Raw genomic sequence first — 21015 nt, 5'->3', positions numbered from 1 at the left:
AAATAAAAGTTTCTCATTTCCATTTCAATTTCTTATTGCAGTTTCAGCCGGTGGCAGCCGGTGGTGCAGCCTGAGCAAAAATAACCACCACGACGACGACGACGACGCCAACGACAAATTCACCTGCCTTTTGACAGCGACAGCGATTGGAGGGAGGAGCCGGCAGGTAGCTGTAGGCGGCAGGCGGCGGTAAGCATCCTGTGCTGTGGGCATGTCCACAGCCAAAAGACTGGTGCTCTCGCTACGTGGACGTAAAAATTCGCAGGGCAACTCGGCGACATCGTCGACGCGGCTCGTATCCGCTGGCACCTCGCCGGGCCATGAGCTGGACGAAATAGCCGTTGTCTCCGGCACCGGTTCGACTAGCCATCATTTCTCCTATGGCGGCTGCATTGGCAATAACAACGACGCCATCAGCGCCGCGGCTGTGGCCTGTTATTCAACAGGTAAGCTAAGCACACAAATACATGCATAGATATATAAGATCTAGAAGTGTATTATACACACACATACACACACACACACATACAGAGACACACGCTCTACCCTCCAATCCAACCGCAGCTCCTGTGCACCCACAACAAATGAAATGTTCATCTTCCAATCCAATGCACAATGCAGTTAAACCACCAATCAGAGAATCATAATCGCCAAAATTGAATTTATAGACTTGGCCACGCCCACCACCCCACCTTGTACACCTTGTAAAACCCCACGCTCTCTGCATGCATTCGCATTTGTTGTGTAGATTTTAGTGGCGCATCTCTTAAAGATCTATACACATATATATATAACAATTGCTTATCAAGTATATTTTAATTATTATATCATTAGAGGTTAGAAGAAATTTACATTAAAATAAGTCAGTAAGCGATTATAGGGTATAGGGTATTTTTATTAAAATTAAACTCTTAACTTTCATGGAAAATGGATTTTTCAACAGAAATGAAATTTGTATAAATATATATAAATATATATATTTATATATACTTGACTCGTTCTCTCCAGCTATTACCTTTGTCTGCATTGCAATTTCTTTGAATGACCTGATTTTCTGCTCCTTTATTTGGCATTTAAATTTTTCATATAGCTCTGGCTTTGGCTTTGGCTATGGGTTTGGGTTTTTCGGTTGAAGCGAGAATTGCATTCGACAGTTGCAAACAACTTTTCTTATTTTCCTTATTTTTTTTTTTTTTTTTTGTTTGTTTGTTTGCCATTGATTGGCATTTCGATAATGTCAGCCAAAATAGACAAAGCCAGCGCCGAGTCAAAGGTGCGATGCTAAACGATGGCATTTCGCATTTGCATATTTAATGCAGTTGACTGACTCTCAAATGGCACAACTTTAATGCCATCAGCAGGAGCAGGAGCAGGAGCAGCAGCAGCAGCAGCATCATCATCATTGTCAGCCAAGCTCGCAACGGATTAAGTTATGGAAAATCGCAATCTCAGTGAAAAGGCAACAGTTTAGACACTCACCTTTCACCTTTTGTTATGTGAACTCATAAAAGCAAATGGTAATGTATTAAGCTCTGCATACTTATGCAGTGACACCATAAAAACTCCAGCTCAAGAACTATAAAGTTCATATATAGATACATACATATATAAATTGGTATTTAGATACTTTGCAACTGTGGTGCAGTATTTGTTGGTTTTATATAGAATTGCAGTCGATGAACTTAGTAAGTAACGAGCAAGAAAAACAGCTTAGGCAATGCCAAATGTCTTTGAATAGTTCTTGATACAGCTGAATGGCCGAAAATGGCTAGATATTTGGCATTTTATTGTCACTAGAATATAGCGTATAAAAATACTATAAAACTAGCACGACAGATCGATAAACACATATATATATATAAGCTATAGAAATAGTCTAAGGCACTCTAAAGCCTTACAGGGCTATAGCCTTAAAACTCCAAATCTAGCTAAATTTACGCTCAAGCTTTATTTAAAATCAATATCAGCATTCGCTGTCTAGAATTTCAAACAGGAAAACAGCTAAAAACCTGATATATACCTTATATATTTAAGATATTCAAATCAAGCCTGGAACAGTATCTAATGGCAGACATTTCCTTGAGTTCGCTCACGATTGCATAATAAATAAAATGGCCATAAAGAGCAGCTGGCTGGCAGGCCAGGTGAGCAGCAGCTAGCTGTAGTTCAAGCTGTAGCTGCGACTAGCCTACGTGTGAGCTGCTTAGGCTGCTCTGATTTGACAAAGCGCCTTAGCCGGGTCGCCCATTTAGTGGGTAAGTTGTATTTGTGAAGCTTGTCTGTCACAATTGAGCCACAAGTCTGTTGGCTGGCTGGCTGCCTGTTTCTGTTGTTGGCCTGCACAAATCTGGCGCTTTTTGTCTTATGTGCGTGTGAGTGTGTGTGTATGTGCGGAGAAGGCAAAATAAATCAATCAAACGACAAATATGCTTAGACAATTGCCGGGCCAGGGCGCTGGCTATGGCCTACAGCTTGTGTCCTAATTTCATTGCCAGGCTGCCAGTAGTAAACTTGACACAAACACAGACACGCAGGGACACACACACACACACGTACGCAATGCCTGGCGTTGTCTTTGGGCTAGCCACAAACGTAGTTCGTTTCCTTTTGCGGTTGCTTGGCTTGTCACATTTTATAGGCCGCATATGTTGCGACCATTTTTCTTCAGCCAGCTGTTGTTGTCTTTATTATTGTTGTTGCAGCACGTTCACTTTGGCTTACAGTTAATTTTGAGCGAAATTCAATTTATCATTGTGCGGCCCATAAATCCAAATTTCGTTTGCCAGGCCAAAGAATCAGAGCTGCTGCTCCTCCTGCTGCTGCTGCTGCTCCTGCTGTTTCTGGCCGTGCAACCTGGCCTACTAAAGTGGACAAATGAGATTTATGTGAATGATTCTGTTGTCGCATTCCATTTGTTTTCAACATCAGTTAAAAGTGACTGCAATTTGTAAGCCAACAACAACAAATCCAACAGCCGTAAGCAGCGGCAGCGGCAGCAGCAGCAGCAGCAGCAACAGCTTCACAAAATGAGGGTCAACGTGACGTATGCGCAATATGTTAAGGACTTCAGCTGCAATACATAATGCTATGTGTATAAAGTGCAAGTGCTTATACGTATATGTATTTATATGTGAGTGTATGATGGCGAGTGTGCGTGTGTGTATGTATGTGTGTGAGCTGTAAAGTTTTTCAGGCAGTGCTATTGACATTTATCGCTTGGTGGCTCGAATTTAATGACTGTTAAGTTGTTTATGTCCAAATGCACGCTTTAACGCTTGCACTGCAGCATGGATAGTGTTCGAGCAATAAATGACAGACTATAAGTTATGCTGTAAATGAGTTGAAGTGAAGGTGAAGCTCAACTTTTGAAATCATGTAGCAAAAATCAAAGTTGACTTTGTCTTGACTGAACAAACAATTAGACTATGTAGATAGTTGACTATCAGATTATATATATATAATATTTGCATCTGTGTATATCATATATTGACTCAATATCGGTTATTTTTATGTTTTTTATGCATATGTTTTGAATGATTGTATCTCCAGACAGCTAAGTTAACTAAACTTTGACTTGACTAAATGATCAATCGAACTATCTAGTTATCTGTCTATTAATCTATATATAGTCATTCAATTTCACTTGCGTTTAAGAGTCTTTATCCATTTAAATTGAGTGACATTACATACTCTCCGGCTAGCTAAGCTATCTATGCCTCGTCTAGGCTTTGCCTTGACTGAAAGACCAATTTCACTATTAAGTTATCTGTCAATCAGTCTATATATGGAATATAGGCATCTCTATTGACTCAGTTTCATTTACGTTTTATGCTCTCTATCCACTTTTATTGAATGACGACATTACATGGCAACTCCTGCCAGCTAAGCTAACTCCTGCTTCCACTTAGCTATAGGGTATTTTTGCCGTCAAAAGCACAGCTTCGGCCGCAACCACAACAACAGCACCAGAGGCAGCATCAGCAGCAGCAGCAGCAGCAGCAGCAGCTGCTAAAAATAAAACGAAACTTTTCAACTTTTGGCATATTTTTTTCCCCAATTTTCTTTCTCTCTCTGTCTCTCTCTCTCTTTCTTTCTTTTACGCTCTGCCAATGAAGTTGACAATTTTTAGCGTGTACGTACATTGCTCTTTCAAGACTATCAAGCGAACTCCAAAAGTATGTGTGTGTGTGTGTGTCAGAGTGTGTATTTGGTCGTTGACAATAGCAATTTGGTCGTGGCTTTGATCAAAGTTTATTTTTCCTTTTTTTGTTTTTTGTTTTTAGCCTGCTATAGCATAGCTAAATTGAATTTGACTCTTACAAAGAGGCAGCAGCTGAAATGGAACATATTTTCGGCTCTATTTTGTTTCTCTTTTTTTTTTTTTTTTTTTTGTAATTTTTATTTTTAAGAGCTGCACGTGCGAAATAGGCGTCGAATAATCTAATTTGGTGTGCGCTGTTTTTAGCGTCAGATTTTATTAATAAACGAACGCTAAAATCAGGCGCGAGCTCGTCGCTTTAATGCTCTATCTGAAGGGGATGAGCAGAAAAATCCAGTTGGGCATTAGAACAGAGTATATAATATATATATATATATATATATATATATATATATATATATTTTTTTTTTTTTTTTTTTTTTTTTTTGTAGCATTTTTTTATGTTGTTATATTTATCAAGCTACTATAATTGCATTGTTCGGACTCAACGCTTAAATATAAAAAAAATAAAATGTTACATTTATTATATATTTATTTTTTTTTTAATATTATTTATTTAAAATTTTATATTTAATGTTATATATTTTATATTTTCTAATCGAAATATTCGTATATAAATAAATCAAAATTTTTATTGCATACTTATTTGGGCTAAGTCAGAGAACTGCAAGTGTGTCAAATTTTGCCACCTTACTCGCAGCGTAGCTTTTTATATGTGTTGCTATATAGCCTTCTCTTATATTCTTCTCAATATATATACATCTATAAAATCTCGCTCTTGAATTTATCTATATAGCCATCAGATTTGCTGTTTTAAAGCACATTTCAATGCTTGGCTTAAGCTGCAAGCGCTCGACTCATCATCAAGAAGGGCCAAGTGCATGTCTTTGTCTATTATTGCATTTCACTCACTCTATGGCTCTCTCTCTCTCTTTCTCTCTCGCTCTACGCCTGCCTTTGTCTGCCTGTCCGTTCATGCCATAATTGAGCTTAGAGGTCTTATGGCAGCTGCATCATTGATTTGGCTGCCCAATACCCTGGCTCAGCTCTACCTAGTGCTACCACCTGCTATCCTTCCATGGCTGGACAGCAACGTCAAAGTTTTGTTGAAAGTATTTTTTTTGTGTGTTGTTTTTTTTTCGTTTTGTTTTCTTGTTGTTTTTGTTGCTGCCGGACCGTTGCGCTGGCTGTTGTCAGCTTTGGAGGCGAACTTCAGCAGCAGACATAGCTGCTGCGAAAAGTTTTTCCATCTCATTTTAAAGGTGATGTAGCGCAGCCCCATACTCGCACTAAGTCTCACTAACTCTCCCTGTCTCTATATATAGACTGTCGATGATTTGCGCATGTATAATTAGTTTTATTTACCACCTGGCGCACAAATTTTAATTAGAATTTATGCATAGTGCCCCAGCCTAACGGGGCCTGTGTGTATTATCTGGCCAACTGGCTGGCTGGCTGGCTGGCTGGCCGAGCACCTCAAGTCTTAATGGCTGTAATCCCATCCGGAATGCCAGCCAGGGTGGAACGAGTGGAATAGGGGGTGGGGAGGGGCTGCAGACAGTTTGATTGCCATGGCTTTGGCTCGACTGCGGTTGTAAGTAATTCGAGCATTTCAATTATAAAAGCAATCTTGACGCTCGATGTTTGTCGAACGCTTGGACAGTCGCTTACATTGTTGGCCATATTAGTTTACCAATTTGATGGCGCAGTTTAGATGGCGCCCCAGCGCAGTTAACGCCAATTGCAGCGTGAAATTGAAATCCACGTAAATGCACATGGCAGCGGCAGAGCGGTGCTGGGGTGGTGGGGTGGTGGGGTCGAGCAGTTGACTGCAACACCCAAATAGTTGGCAACGTTTCGGATTGCCACAAAGTTGCATTGGCAATGCGACATGGCTTACGGCTGCGTTTTAATTGTCATTCGTGTTTGTGCCAAACGAGCTGACGGCCAGGTTGCGTATACGCCGCGTCTGCCTGCGACAATGTTGCAGGTTGTACACAAAACTATGCAACAGAGAGGGAGGAAGAGAGGTGGAGTGGGAGAGTGAGTGGGAGAGTGAGTGGGAAGCAGGTATACAGCAACACAAAGGGGCACTTAAAGTTCACACACACACACACGCACACATACACACACTCTCACATAGCCTGGCAAGTACTTTCAAAAGGTTTTGCTTTGTCGGCCCCGTAATGCAATTACAAAATGCCAACAGTGGTGCAAGCAGGTGAGAGGCACCTGGCGACTGGCCAGGCAGCAGACCAGCCAGTTGACAGGTGTTGGCCAAAGCACGCCTAAGACAGGGAAAGAGTGCTCGTCCGAGAGAGAAAGAGAGAGAGAGAGAGAGAGAGAGAGAGCTGCCTAAAGCCGATAGAGCGACGACTGAAAGCCAACATAGTCATGGATTTTTGCCGCTTTGCTCAAGTGGTTGACTTATCAAGTAAAGTGCAGCATTAAAAAAATTACCAAAGCAGTTTGCCTTTTCTTTTCCTTTTTTATTTTCCTCCATCTTTTTTTTCTGCTCTGTTTTTCTCTCTTTACATTTTGTTTTTGATGCCCCGGGCAATGCGTCGGCGGCAGTGAGTGTCATCCTTTATGAATGCAGAAAAAGGCCACAAAATGCTGATCAGACTAAGCGTATAAAGATGAGCAACTAGTGCAATGCCATTACGTCGTGTGGCTCAAAGTGAAGGGCAGTCCATTGAGAGAAGTGACCATTGACTGCTTCAGTAACCATGGAGAACGGGGACATTTGCCTAATGCCAGTTATATGAGAGCAGAGGCGATTGAAACTCAATTTGTTTTTTTATAGTTGGCTTCAAATTGTGTGTGAATGAGAAGTAAAGTTCATGTGGCGGGCGTATTATAATATAATGAGAGAGTAAAAGAGAGAAAGGGAAGAGTTATGGAAGTGGGAGACAGAAGTGGTGGGAAGAGAGAAGAAGAGAGTGTGGAAAGATGGAAAGGGAAGAGAGAGAGGGAAATATATGCATAAGAGGAAAAACTGCACATGGAGGACAAATTGATTTCGTATTGTTAAAATGGAAATTTGAGGGAGAGTCATATGAGAGGCCATTTGATTCGCGAAATGAACCGGTTGAAAACATTCTTCGGTTCTTTTCGTCTTTGCTCTCTGTTGAGCGCCTTGAATTGAACTACTCGTGTGAAGCTCATTAAACGAACATTGCTTAGAGAGCGATACGATTCAGCTTCGCATAATGAGAGTCAGTCAGTGAACAAACAGCTGAAGGAGTCAATGCAAACGGTCTTCACATACACATACACAAGACCTACCTTCGCTCACGAACCCAAATGAGGCGAATAACATAAGACGAAAATCGATTTCTGGCCGATCAAACGAACGAACTCGTTTCAGAGCCGAAGTAAAGCCTCTGAGAACCAAAGTAGTTATCATCCTTCTCTGAGTCTTTGCTCTGAGAGCTAGAAACGATCAAGAGCTATTTGTATTAGAGAGAGAAAAAAAAGATAAATTTAATGATAAAGAGAGCGCAGTTCATCTAAGTAAGAAAATTGACCAGAAAACATTTCAGGTGAAATATAAAAAGAATACAAATAATAGGTCAACGTAAAATTATACAATTTTAAAAGTCTAAATGACATCACACGAAATAAGATAATTAATGCCAAAGAAATTATGTAAATATAATTGTTTTAAACTAAGCCAAAACATGTTTATTAACTTGATTTGTCACAGAGAAAAGTAACCATGGCAAGAGTATGAAAATGTGGGCGGTAAATGCTGTGATGAGCCGCGGCAAAGATGCGAGCAAACTTTTTCAAAGCCGACAATTTACTTAAAACTTGATTTATAAACAGCTCAAAAATGTCTTAAGACAAACTTAAGCTGTTTGCGCAAGGCCAAAAAGTTGCATATAAATTATATATGTATATGTATATGTAGCGAGGCACGGCTCTAATGAGTATTTAAGAACGCGCCGTGCAAAAGTCGGTGACTAGGGCGAATATGCACACACACACACACACACACACAGAGTCGCACTCGTACACGCACGCAACCACAAATCAAATATTAAGCACATTAAACTTGAAATAGGCTTTCGGGCATTTGGTTGCTGTAGTTGTTGTTGTTGTTGTTGCTGTTGCCGTTGCCACAATTACAGCTTCAGTTACGGCGACAGTTTTGGAATATCAATCACATGAGCAATGCCTGCAGAGCATAAACCTATTATTTTTCAACCACAGACAGAGACAGAGACAGAGACAGACGCAGAGAGAGAGAGCGATAGAGTGGGTGAGCGAGTGTGAAACAGAGATGGCTAAGCTCTGGTCTGTCTCTGCTGTCGGCTACACATGTTTGGCCTTATCAAGTTTGGTCAACTGGCAGCGATAATTTGCTAGCCAGCCAGAGTGGCCTTCTCTCACATATGCTGACCCCGGGATTAGCTGCTAGGTATTAACAGCTAGCCAGACCGCAGACATGGGAATGGCTTGGACAGCAGCAAATGTAGCCACGACTGAGAGGCTGAGAGAGGGTGCTGCTGCATCAGCATTTAATGGCTGCCACGCCTCTTCTTCTTGCTTTCTACTTGCTTCCTTTTTTTGTTCTCTTCTTTTAAAGAAGCAATTTGGCAAATTTATGTTGTAATTACCCGCGCTCTTTTCTTTGCACCTACGTGCATCTCTTACCCTCTACCCACCTATTCTTCTTCTTCTTCTTTTTTGGCTGGCCCGCAGCAAATTAAGTTTTGCGCTTTGGCTTGGCCGCGCCGCCTCCTGCCAAATGGCAACTGCCAACTGGCGATGGCAGCTAAGCGGATTACACAACAACAACAACAACAACAACAACAAGAACAACAGCAGCAACAACAACAACAGCAGCCGCAGCAACAATTACTGTAAAAAAAGAAGAAATAAAAAATGAAAAATATATTTTTTAATATTTCTCTTTTATACTTATTTTTCTTATGCTCGTTGACGACGTGAAAAGAGTATATTGTGTTTGGCGGAATGTCAGTCAGGCTGTCGGTGACTCGGTGTTAATGAAAGGCATTCGTTGCCATTGAAGAGCAGAGAAATATTTTAAATACATAGTATACCAAAGTATATTTGCTTGTATATGATGTTAACTCCTAGACGAATATGAAACTCTGCCAGCTTATATTTCATAAAAATTCATTGTATATGTGAATTCTTTTAGAACAAGTCAATTACTGTTTTTACTCTGCTCTGCAATCGAAATAATCAACAAGAAAATATTTTTATTACAATTTAATAGAATAAAAATGCCCAGCAAATCAATTAAAGGCGAATTGCAATTGTAAAGATGGGATTTCAAAATCTCATTTAGTTCTTGAATACTTGCTAACTTCTCTACAATTTCTCCTCTACAAGTCTCATCTCCATCAAGAATTATCGAGAATAAACAAGTTTTGCAGTTGAATGACTACTGAGCTTTGTTTTCCGCTGAAGCGTGCTTACTCCGAATACATTGATTTCTGAATTGATTTCTGGGGCCTTTGTATCATGAGCAAGTATCATGCAGTCTGCGATTATGCGCAGCTCCTCTTACTGTTGCCGCCGTGTTTGTTTGTGCCGTGTGCCAGTTATCTTTTACTTGTATTTTTGCTCGCTTTATTATTGTATTTATTTTGCTGGCTGCTGCTGATTGGGCACGTGGCGCTGCGGCAAATTTGCCTTCTTACATAGCGATAAGCGCAATTATAGCGCCAAGGAAATTATAAGAGCAAGCAGCAAGAGTAGCAAAAATAACTGCAGCAGGAGTCGAAGGGGGGGGGGCATGAGCAGGAGTAGTAGCTGCGGCTGCAGCAGCCGCAACATTTTGCAGTTGGCGCACGTTTTTTGGATGCAACACAAGAAAGAAACAAAAAATGAAAGAGAGGTGGCAACTTTTTTGCAAACAATTTTGATAGCGCAACGAGTGTGGCATGTGGCAGTTGCAGTGGCCAATGTGCGACGCCTGCAACTTTGTAGCTGTAATCGCATTTGCTTGCCAATAAAAATGTTAGCCAAAAGCTCTCGAGAGCCTTGAACCCGGCGAATGAATAAAGCGAACGGACATATTCACATATAGTATATATATATATGGGAGTGAATAGCGAAAGGTAACTACAATGAGCAGCTGCACAATGTAGAGGAGTTGCATGAGTGAAATATGAATGGCCACACTTCACGGAGTGTCTGACGGTTTGACTGGGTCGCATTGATAGTGGCGTAAAACTCTTATGACCGCAATCAAATAACCAAAACGGCAAATGCGACAGTTGATGCCAAAGCAGCAGGAGCAGGGGCAGCAGGAGCAGGAGCAGGAACAACAGCAATTGTCATTTAATCACAAAAACTGGACAAGCAAACACATAAACACACACTTACGCACACACACACACACAATAGCTGCTGCATATTTAAACACACCAATAAAATAATCAAATTGAGGCGTGTCCAGGGAGAAATCGAGAAGTGAAAATGCTGCGACAAATTATGAAATGAAAATGACCAAAATGAAGTTCGTTTTTATTGTGTGCAGACGGACGGCAATTGACAATAAAAAGTTCAAAGTATGTTATTTTCATGATGTTTTCAAAAGAATTTACCACGCACACACACACACACACACACACAGACACAAAGAGACTCTGCACACACATAGCCATAGAATTGAGCAGCAATGGCAGAGCAGAAGAGAGAGAGAGAGAGGGGGAGAACAAGAAAAAAGACAGAAGTAAAGGAAAGTAGCAGGCAGTCGTATGAGAACAGAAATTGCTTGACATTAAATTCAATGCGATTAGGTCACATACACACACGCACGCACAAGTATTGCTATGCGGGCGAGGGTCGCTCGAGCATTTAGTTAGGCTATTACGAATGCATAGCAATTAAAATTTTACTACCTTTGACTTAATGCTCAATTTGCTCTTTACTTCATTATGAGTTTATTGTTTCTCTTAAAAATCTTATGAATTATATATTGCACTCAATTTAGCCTAAATCTTAATTACATTATGTGATTAATATGTTGGAGTAACATTACTAAATGCATTTAGCATTTAATGTGTTAGGCAGATGTGCTTATGTTAAATGGGCTGTTACGTTTAACAGAGAGAGAAAAATTAATATCTACTTGACACAATGTTAAGTCTCGTGTTACTCTGTTACTCTTAATAGGTAAATATGCTTGCTGTAATGTTAAATCTCTGGCACCGTTTACAGTGTGAGTAAGAGATCAACCTCTATAAATCTCTGTTAATCTTAACAGTGTAATGATAGCATTTAAATGACTGTTACGCTTAACAGTGTAAGACTTTTCTCATACGAGTGCATCAGCATAGTTTTCCTTCAACAAACTTTTGTCACAGCCCTCGCACCTTAATGTCTGCTCAATACTGATGTGTGTCTGTGTATTCGTGTCTCTCTGTGTGTGTGTGTGTGTGTGTGTGTGTGTGTGCACTTAAATTTGATATCCTTTGTGCTGTGCCGTGCCCTGTGCTGATGCTTGGCTCGAATTGACTGCGACTTGAGGCATTCACATTTACTCAGCTGCTTGCCTGCCAGCCAGCCTTACGCCCCTTTTTGTGCCGCCCAGTAGGCGTGCCAGTGTGCTGACTACTGTATTGGGCTCTTAATATATATATGTGTGGGTGTGTGTGTGTGTTTTTTTTTCGGGGGGCTTTTTGCCGTTTGTCCGGTTTGTCGTTGTGCTGGAGCCATTAATGCAGAAGCATTGGAATCATGTGACCTAAATACGTTGGCCCACAGCTAATGGCATAATGGCGGAAAGCCGGAGTAACAGCCAGCACTAACCAACAACAGCTCAAAGCAAACATGCTACCAAAATCAGCAGCGAGACAGCGATGGGGGGAGGAGTGGGGGGCGGGGGTGTGGCAAGTAGCAGCAGCAGTAGCAGCAGCAGCAGCAAATGTTGGGCAATTTCTCATCTCGGCGGCGGCTGCGGCCACTTTAAAAAGTTGCCCACAAAATGAAATTGAAAAGTCAATACAATGTAATTGGTTATTGTTGCTGTTGCTGTTGTTGTTGTTGTTGTTATTGGAAGGCAGTCCTTTTTTTTGAACTCTTTCAATTTATTTGCAATTTTGTTTTGTATTTGAACAATTTAACAGTTTTCCAGGGGCAAAGGGCAAAGTTTTGCTGCGCGCGGCTAAAAACAAATAGAATTATGCAAACGGCCAGCCGCAAAAGCTGTCCCAACACACAAATTATATGTCTATGTAAAGGGCAACGAGCCACAGCCACGCCCACACTTTTTAACGCCAACACCGCCCACTTGACCCGCGTGCCGCGAATGTGTAATTCATTTGAAAGTTGCGTAGCTGTCGACAGAAATTAATTTAACTTTTTTGTTTTTGTTTTTTGTATCATATTTATATTTTTAGCCAGAGCGTAAGGTCAAGGGTCGCGGCTGGCTATTGTTGGTGTTGCTTCTGCTGTTGTTGTTGTTGTGCATTTTGTCAATTAGCAAACGCCGCAAGCGGCTTAGCGGGCCCAAAGCGATTAATGCATTAATTCCATTTAAGCATCTGGCTTGAGTGTGGCGCCCAGCATCTTTCGTGTTTACATGAACTACATACGTGATGTGTCGATGTGTAGCTCTCACTTACGTGCCCCCTCCCTCTCGCTCATTCTGGCTCACTCTCGCTCCCTCTCTCTCTCTCTCTCACTCCCTCTTGCTTTCATGTATCTGTGTAAAGTTTTAATTATAGTTACAGTTTGTTGTTGGCCCTAGCTGCTGCTGCTGCTGCTGCTGCTGCCGCTCATATCCTTGAGGCATTTTTGTTGTTGCTTTATGGCTGCAGCGTCGGAAATTGCAACTTGAAGCGGTTTTAGCTTAATTTGAGTTCCAGCAGCTCACATACGCACACGCACTCACACACACTTGCACACACACACGCATACTGTGCAAACATAACAACATGCCAGCTAGGCAGGATGCGTCTGCCATGTCCTGCCTTGTCTTGGCATTTTTGGCATTGCCGTAGAACTCTCGGCGCAACAATGAAGCCAAACTGCCTGCTGGCCGCCGCATAGGTTGCTCCTGCAGAACAGCTGCCAAACTTGAAATTATTTGTGGCATGCAAAATAAACTGGCAGCAAAGTGGAGTGAGACAGAGACACACAGAGAGAGAGAGAGAGAGAGAGAGAGAGATACAGCTACATGTTTGCCTATGCCACAAAAGAGACTAAAAAGGCCCAACAGCCAAAATGCGCCAGCTGAGAGTGCTCTATTAGAGAATACCCTTTAAGATGGCTATCAGTTAATAAGGGCGTACCTTTTATATAGGCTTGTGTTTTAGGTATATGAGAGATAAGTCTAGGTTTGATTCCCTATTCTTCTCTATTCATACATAACACGTAATAGAAGTCAAGTTGAGAGCTAAATTTTAACAGCCTCTAAAATTTCCATTTAAAGGTTTTATTTTGAAGAGCAATCAAGACTTTTAACAGTTTCTCTACTTGCTTCGATTTTAATCAACTATATACTAGATGAAGATTTATAGCGTGACAGAAAAATCTCTAATATAATATGAATATATAAAATTTAAATTAAATTATTGCAAAATACCATTTACAAAAATCTGTATTAATATCAATGAGTGAAATAAATTAAAAATAATTATTTTTTATCGACATTTTAAAGGTTTTCTATCGACAGCTTATCTAAATAAATATATAAATTGGTATATATAGTTTATTCACTCTTATAAACTATTGTAACTTTTAAGGTCCACTTAAGGAAAGATCTCATATATATCTGATATCGATTTCTAAAGGAAGTTAGCTTATGAGTCAAATTTTCAGCTTCTGCAGAGCAATAGGTACAGCTAAGAGGGATATCTATTTAAATTAATCTACCATAAATGTATATATATGTATACAGATCCCCTCTTTCATTTGTATATACTGTTCGATAATAATCGCTATCGATAAATATTTATGTTTACTCATTCATTTTTAAGCTGCTCAACTCTTCGCATCTCCGATACCAGCTAAAATGGTTTTGGAGAGATACGCTTAGCTCGTTTATAACTAGCAAACATATGCATACATACATATACATATACATATCTATATATGTGCGTGTGTCTACACGCTATTCAAGTGGCTGGCTACTCTCGGCCACATGCTACTACCCCATTTATTTTTAATCTGGCCAGCTGCAGCTTAAGCCAATGACGTCAGAGCTGGCTGGGCTGAGCAGAATGTCAGCTACGGCTGCTGTTGCTATTGGCTTGATTGATTGATTGATTGACCATTGAACCGATTGATGCTATTGCCAGCTCGTGTGACATATGCAGCAAAAAGTTTGCAGCTTTTGCAATTAGTTAAAATTTGATAAATTTGCCACGAACACACACACACACACAGATGCTGACATTACGCATACGCAGCGTGTGAAGCAGCAGAAGTTAAAGAGTGCGAGTGATATATATGTGCTTATGTATGTATGTATGTATATAGAGCATATGTATATGCGTACATGGCATACATATTACATTACAACCTGCCAGGCTGCATAGCTAATCATTAAGCCCAAGTCCCTTTCAGGGCTAGAGCCTAGTGGGCGTGGCACTTTTATCGCTGACAAAAATTAAAATCTAAGCCCCGAGAAGTTTGGGCCCAACGCAAGTTGGCGACATTGGCGGCTTTGTGCTAATCACATCACGTGCGTTGCTTTGTCTTTTACACACAAACACACACACACACACACACACACACGTATACACTTTTGCTGATGGTGTTTATGCAACTATCTTCGTCCACAAAATGTGTTTTTTTTTTGTGCTTTTTTTTTTGTGGTGGGCAACAAATGATATGCCATGTGCTTATGGGGCGACTGCTTTGGCGCTTGTGGTATTTGTCGCAATTGCCGTTAACTGTCAGCGCGTGTCCGTGTAACAGTGTCTGTGTGTGTGAGAGTGTATGTGTATGTGTCTTGCTCGTTTCATTATCAAAGCCAAGTTTGCCACTAAGCACGTCGTAAACAATAAGTTGGCCCAACACGGTTATTACACTCTGCCCAGCAAACGGCGACGTTTATGTCATATGCATGTGTGTGTGTGTGTGGGTGTGGGTGTGGGTGTTTGAGTTGTGCGCCGGAATGTCTTTATGGCATATATAATTTTTGCTTAAAATTGTTTAATATGCTGCTCGGTCCTGTTGCTCATGTCCTGCCAGAACCCCTTTTATATATGCGTGTGTCTGTGTGTGTGTCTGTGTTGTGTGTATATTGATATTAGTGTAGCTTATGTTATTAACGTTATAATTTCAATTTGGCCAGTCCCAAATGCGAGTTTTATAAGAAACTTCCGTTGACACTAATTGATATATGTAAATTTGATTTGGTTGACTTGAGATTGGCAGAAAGTGGGGCAAGTGGGATCGAATATAAATTAAATTATATAAAAAAAAGAAGTTGAATTAAATAAAAATAATCTATTAAAAATTAAAATAAATAATAAAGTAAATAAATTAAAAAAAAAAAAAAATCAATACAAATATTAAAAAAAAAATTTTAAATAAAAATAAGATAAATAATAAATAAAATAAAATAATAATATATACTAATATAATATAATATAATAATAATAATTAAATAAAAACCCTAAAATTAAAGTATAATGATATATTTTAATTATTATTAATTATATCATTATTTTATAAAATTTATCAGAATAATATAAATTAGAGATAAATAAGTTAAATGCAGAATCATACATCACTTGTGAAAATCAGTATAATCTATGGTTAAACTGAAATTAAGCCGGCTGAAAAGGCTTTATGCGAATTTATATCGGCTTTTTAAACTAAATTTTTAGCTATTTTGACATTAGGCATCAGACTAAGTAAAAGCTTATTTAAATTATTTTATTAAAGTATAAATTAATAGTGCTGATCAACGGAATTTAATAGCCAAGCATCACATTTATATGAGAGCATTGGCATTAAGCTTTTGCATTTAGCAAATAAGCTGAATAAAAATGTTTTCTACCATTAAAAGTTTTATTCATTGCATAAATGGCAAGTTTATGGCATATGCATAAATATATATGTATATATTTATATATGTATTTATGTGTGTATATTCTTGTGAATCAATCATCTCAACAGCTTGCCCTTGAAAGTATGCTATAAAATGTGCCTTGCTGCAGTATGCTTAAAAGCTTCTCTAATAATTTCAAACTCAACAAATGTGGCTGCAATGAGCCTCAAGGAATGTCACACTTATCCAAAGAGTCAAATACATATATGTACATACATATGCACTTTTATATATGTATTGTGTATATCTGCGTCTGCTCAACTTTTTAATTAGTATATAGAGTGGCTCGGGCTTTTGACTTATCCAGTTAGCAATTGACATTTAAACTAACTGCTAAGTGCTTGTCTCTGTTTTAATCAACTTCATTTACTCCTTTCTGTTGCATTCTACTTTAAATTAAACTAATTTGTAAATCTTAAACAAGCGCACGCACACACAGCTCGGCACAGCAGAGCTGAGCTAGAGCAGAGTACAGTTGTATATGCCCTCAACATGCCCTTGCAACATAAAACACACACACACACACACACACACACACATACATGTACACATGTACACAGTGTATTTTTAACCCAAATCCATTAGAGCAGTTACTCAAGAACGCTTTAGATATTTATGTGCTGTGCACAGTTACAGATACACAGAAGGCAGCTAGAGAGACACTCAACAGATGCACAGATACTGTGACAGAGGTCATACAGACACACACACACACACACGCAGAGAGAGAGGGAGAGGGAATGTAAGAGACACACACACACACACATACACAACAGCTCAGCGGCAGGAAACATCAAGTAAATAGCAAACGGCGACTGCACTTGGGGGCAAATAACGCTAGCAAACAAATACGCAAACATTTATAAGACTGCTAAGCTCATAACGAAATGCACTTACACTTGACAACGCACACACACACGCACACACACACACACACGGACGCAGCTATACCTCTAGTATACCAAGGCAGCTTTAGAGTGTCAAATGCCTGAGCAACTGCATATATCTATATATATTTGTATATATATGCGTGTGTGTGTGTGTGTGTGTTTGGGTGTGTGTGTGCGTGACCCCCAGTGCCCGGAGTCTGTTTTTTGCAGCGAGCTCATCTGACATTCATACGGCTGCCCCATGTGGCAGGCATATGTGTGCGTATGCTGCAGCTGCAGCTGTTTGGCTTTGGCTTTGGCTTCAATAGCGGCTGCAGCTTAAGAGTAACCAAAAAAAAAAAAAAAAAAAAATAAGTACGTCTGTGTGTGTGGCACGTGTGCATCTGTGTGCGTGCTGCAGCTGCGGCTACAAATCGCAGCTGGTCAAATGTAATTAACTGCATATTTCAGGGGAAATTAAGAAATTGCCTGGCCAGACAACTGTGTGGGCCACACGTTTGGCAGCTGTCTGCAACGGTTTGGACCAAGCAGCCCGCGTCACTCAATGCCTGCATGTGGCACCCGCATCGCACACACACACTAACACACTCGCACACATATTGCTGCACATGCTCGCGCATATTAAAAGTTTAATGTAAATGTAATGAGCGCCAGCGCATGCAAATGAACAGTTTTTGGCGTTGGCCCTTTTTACTTTCTCGTTTCGCTTTTTTAATGCCCTAAACCCATTTCCAAACTGAGTTCTCTGGGCATATTGGTTTGTCGGACGAAAGAAATGTTAGTGGTAGTAGCTTTTGTGTACTTTAGGTATAAACTGCTTTAAGTGAATTTGTGATGAATATTAAGTTTGAAATATTATTATCAATTTAATTGCTGTTATTGAGTTACTAAGACTCTGCTCGGATTCTCTACTATATATTATAATAGAATCTCTAATTGATCGGAGCGATGAGCTGAATTGTACTTGATATTTTAGCATGTTCCTCTGCGCATAACGGGTAGAAATGAAATGAATTTTAAATATAGGTATTACTCAAGAAAAGTCAAAAAAAAAAATTTTTTTTTTTTTAACTATGTTAAAAATTTTCCCAGATATAGTCTTAATCAAGAGCTATCAAAATTCACAATTAATTAAAAAGAAAAACTTCTTTGGCTTCAAGATACAAGAACCCAAAAGTAGACTCTAGAGAAATACCCATATGTCTTCTATCGTTAACCCATATTGTTTAAGATATACTGCCCAGAAAAAAGACCTATTCAATACTTTACTTCTCAGAGAGTAACCCAAGTTGCATATCTATATTTTCTATATATTTATATTTTTATATTTCATAGGCCTATGTATATATGCATGTTTACAGGGCAACTCCTAGTCGTTGGCCTCCGATTCGCCTTTACTTTATATACATATAGATCTGATTGCGTGCTGCATGTGAATGTGGCACGTGCACGGCGCCCACTAACCACTGCTCCGGCTACAGTTTGCGGCTACTGCTCCTGCAGCTCCTGCTACTGCTGCTGCTGCTCCTGCTGCTACTGCTGCTAATGAGTGCAGTCACTTAAACGCGCTGCATTTGTTGAAAAATTTAATATATGTGTTTAGTGCATTGACTCTGGCCGACATGAGATGAGTCATGGTATTTGGTAACGCGCTGCTAACGGCATCCGTACACTTGCTACAACATGTTGCAACTTGTGTGGCCTTTAATACCCTGAGTAATTGGAGACTGTTTTGGAGTTTGCTTGAACGTAATTACGAGGTTGCCAGATTGCCAATAGCTCTATTCCTTGAATTTCGTCTAGTTCGATGAATTTTTTGGTAGCTAATTGAAGCGAAAGTTATGTTAGGACGGCACATGTTGCTTTCCATGCTTTAGGCATTGATTCCTTATAAAAGTTGAGCAATCCATGCCGTCGAAATATATTTCTAAGGTAACATTAAATTGCTAGACGATATACATTACATAAAGTTTTAATGGGAGACTTTTTGTTAGATGTACATATATATGGTGATATATATATGTATGTTTAAGTAATAGCTGAAGAGAGATAAAGTGTTTAAATGGGCAGTAAATTAGAGGTTACTCAGCTGCAGAGGATGTTAATCATTGAGTAATTTTGACCTATGTTCGATGTTCAGTAACGATGTAATAGTGAAACACTGTTCCGTTAATTTGTATCTAGAGCTTCACAAGGTTTATGATTATCGTACTATATGTATATGTACCTATATACACGAGTATAATTGTAAAGCTGTCGCCGCACACAGAGCTGCAATGAGAGCTCTATTCCGCGCTGCTTCTAGAGCTGCACTACTCAATTATATTCAAATTTTAATTACGCTCGCGCTACGAACGCCTCAGTTGAGCTAGACAAAGCCGATGGGAACGAGGAAACGGACCAAGGGAGTTCATTCTCTTTATGCATAGTATGTACCGTCGCTCTTAAAGTAAAGTTCTAATTGTGATTATAGCAGTTGGACATAAAAAACTTGATGTAGTAAAGAAAGAGTAAAGTGGATACAGACTTTGTGTAGACAAAGAGGGAGCCAAAAGAACAGATGAGAATAAGGTAACGAAATATGCATAGTAAAATAGAGCAAAATGTGAATATATATAAATTATATGTCTATGTATTTTTTGTATATATTTTTTTATTTTATTTTTTTATGTATTATTTTATTTTATTTATTTTTATTTTTTATTTTTTTTTTTTCTATATATTTTTCTAATTTTTTTTTTCTCGATATTTCATGAAAAGTTAAAGCAAGCTAAGGATAAACAAAATGGAGACAAAGATATAAAAATATGAGCACGATTTTTTTTTTTTTTAAATATCTTCAGCTTGTTGTCAATTTTACTGAACTAAATATCTATATGTTTTTAAAATATATATCGAATTTAGCTACAGAAATATACACATATGTATATGCAAAAATTCAATGAATAATCAAAAATATATAAATATCCGGGTCAGTGACAATAGATTAAGGCATCAATATAAAAATATAGTTTCAACTTTTATATAAAACTCACATTAGCGACTGACTATTATTTGTTTAATGAATAATAGAAATGTCAATGAATTCGCTTGAAATGTTATAGCTTGACATATTAAATAAAATTGCAGCTGACAATTAAAATATTGAAACTTGGCAAAAATCGATGCTAACAATTTTAGTTCTTTTATTACACTTGAATATCTATCTATCTATCTATCGTGTAAATGTTAAGCCCAGTGGCTATTTAGCTTTATGCAGCACTCATATATAATATTTTGTTCAAATTGAATTTGTGTCTGTGGCAAAAGAACGCAGCAAATGATGGCCATAATTCTTGTTGGCTGTGGCCAGAAAAGTCCACTTTTGGCCAGGTTATTAAAAGCATTATGAATAAAAAACCAGCTAAGCTTTAGTACTTTGCCAACAAACGAATGTCTATATGTATGTATGTGTGTGTATATATACTTATTAAATGTATATATATGTATATGTATATGTATATTTGTATGTATGTATATATACGTATGTATAGTATAAGTCGGCTGTTACTTTGTGGATCTGTTGCAGCTGCTGCGGCTCTGCGTTTGCTAATTGAATTGGCTGCTGCTGCTGCTGCTGCTGCCTGCTGCTGTTGGACATTTGTACACCTGTCGCACACACACACTGACATTAATATACATACATATATACACATACACATATATATATAAATACATATATACATAAGTATTTACACGCACGTGCGCACAACAACTATTACACCAGCCGGCATACGCCAGCATGCCACGCCCACTTGTCGCACACCCACACACACACACACACACACACAGGCACAGACAAAGACACAGACACAGGC

The 21015-nt window shown here is 39.1% G+C and overlaps 1 protein-coding gene across 9 annotated transcripts in view; it reads left to right on the top strand.

Moving 5' to 3' along the window:
- Positions 1-21015, top strand: part of LOC6579253 (cyclic nucleotide-gated cation channel beta-1) — a 94935-nt gene that overhangs the window by 37142 nt on the left and 36778 nt on the right. For all 9 annotated transcript variants that reach the window (XM_044010920.1, XM_044010923.1, XM_044010924.1 and 6 more), the window contains exon 3: positions 42-446. In XM_044010920.1, the coding sequence (XP_043866855.1) occupies positions 212-446 (235 nt within the window). In that variant the 5' untranslated portion in view covers positions 42-211. The remainder of the gene's footprint in view (positions 1-41; positions 447-21015) is intronic.

This window comes from Drosophila mojavensis, unplaced genomic scaffold (assembly GCF_018153725.1).
Source record: "Drosophila mojavensis isolate 15081-1352.22 unplaced genomic scaffold, ASM1815372v1 contig_80, whole genome shotgun sequence".
NCBI classification, from domain to species: Eukaryota; Metazoa; Arthropoda; class Insecta; order Diptera; family Drosophilidae; genus Drosophila; species Drosophila mojavensis.
Note: the sequence above shows the minus strand (reverse complement) of the source record. Positions and strands in the feature narration are given on the sequence as shown.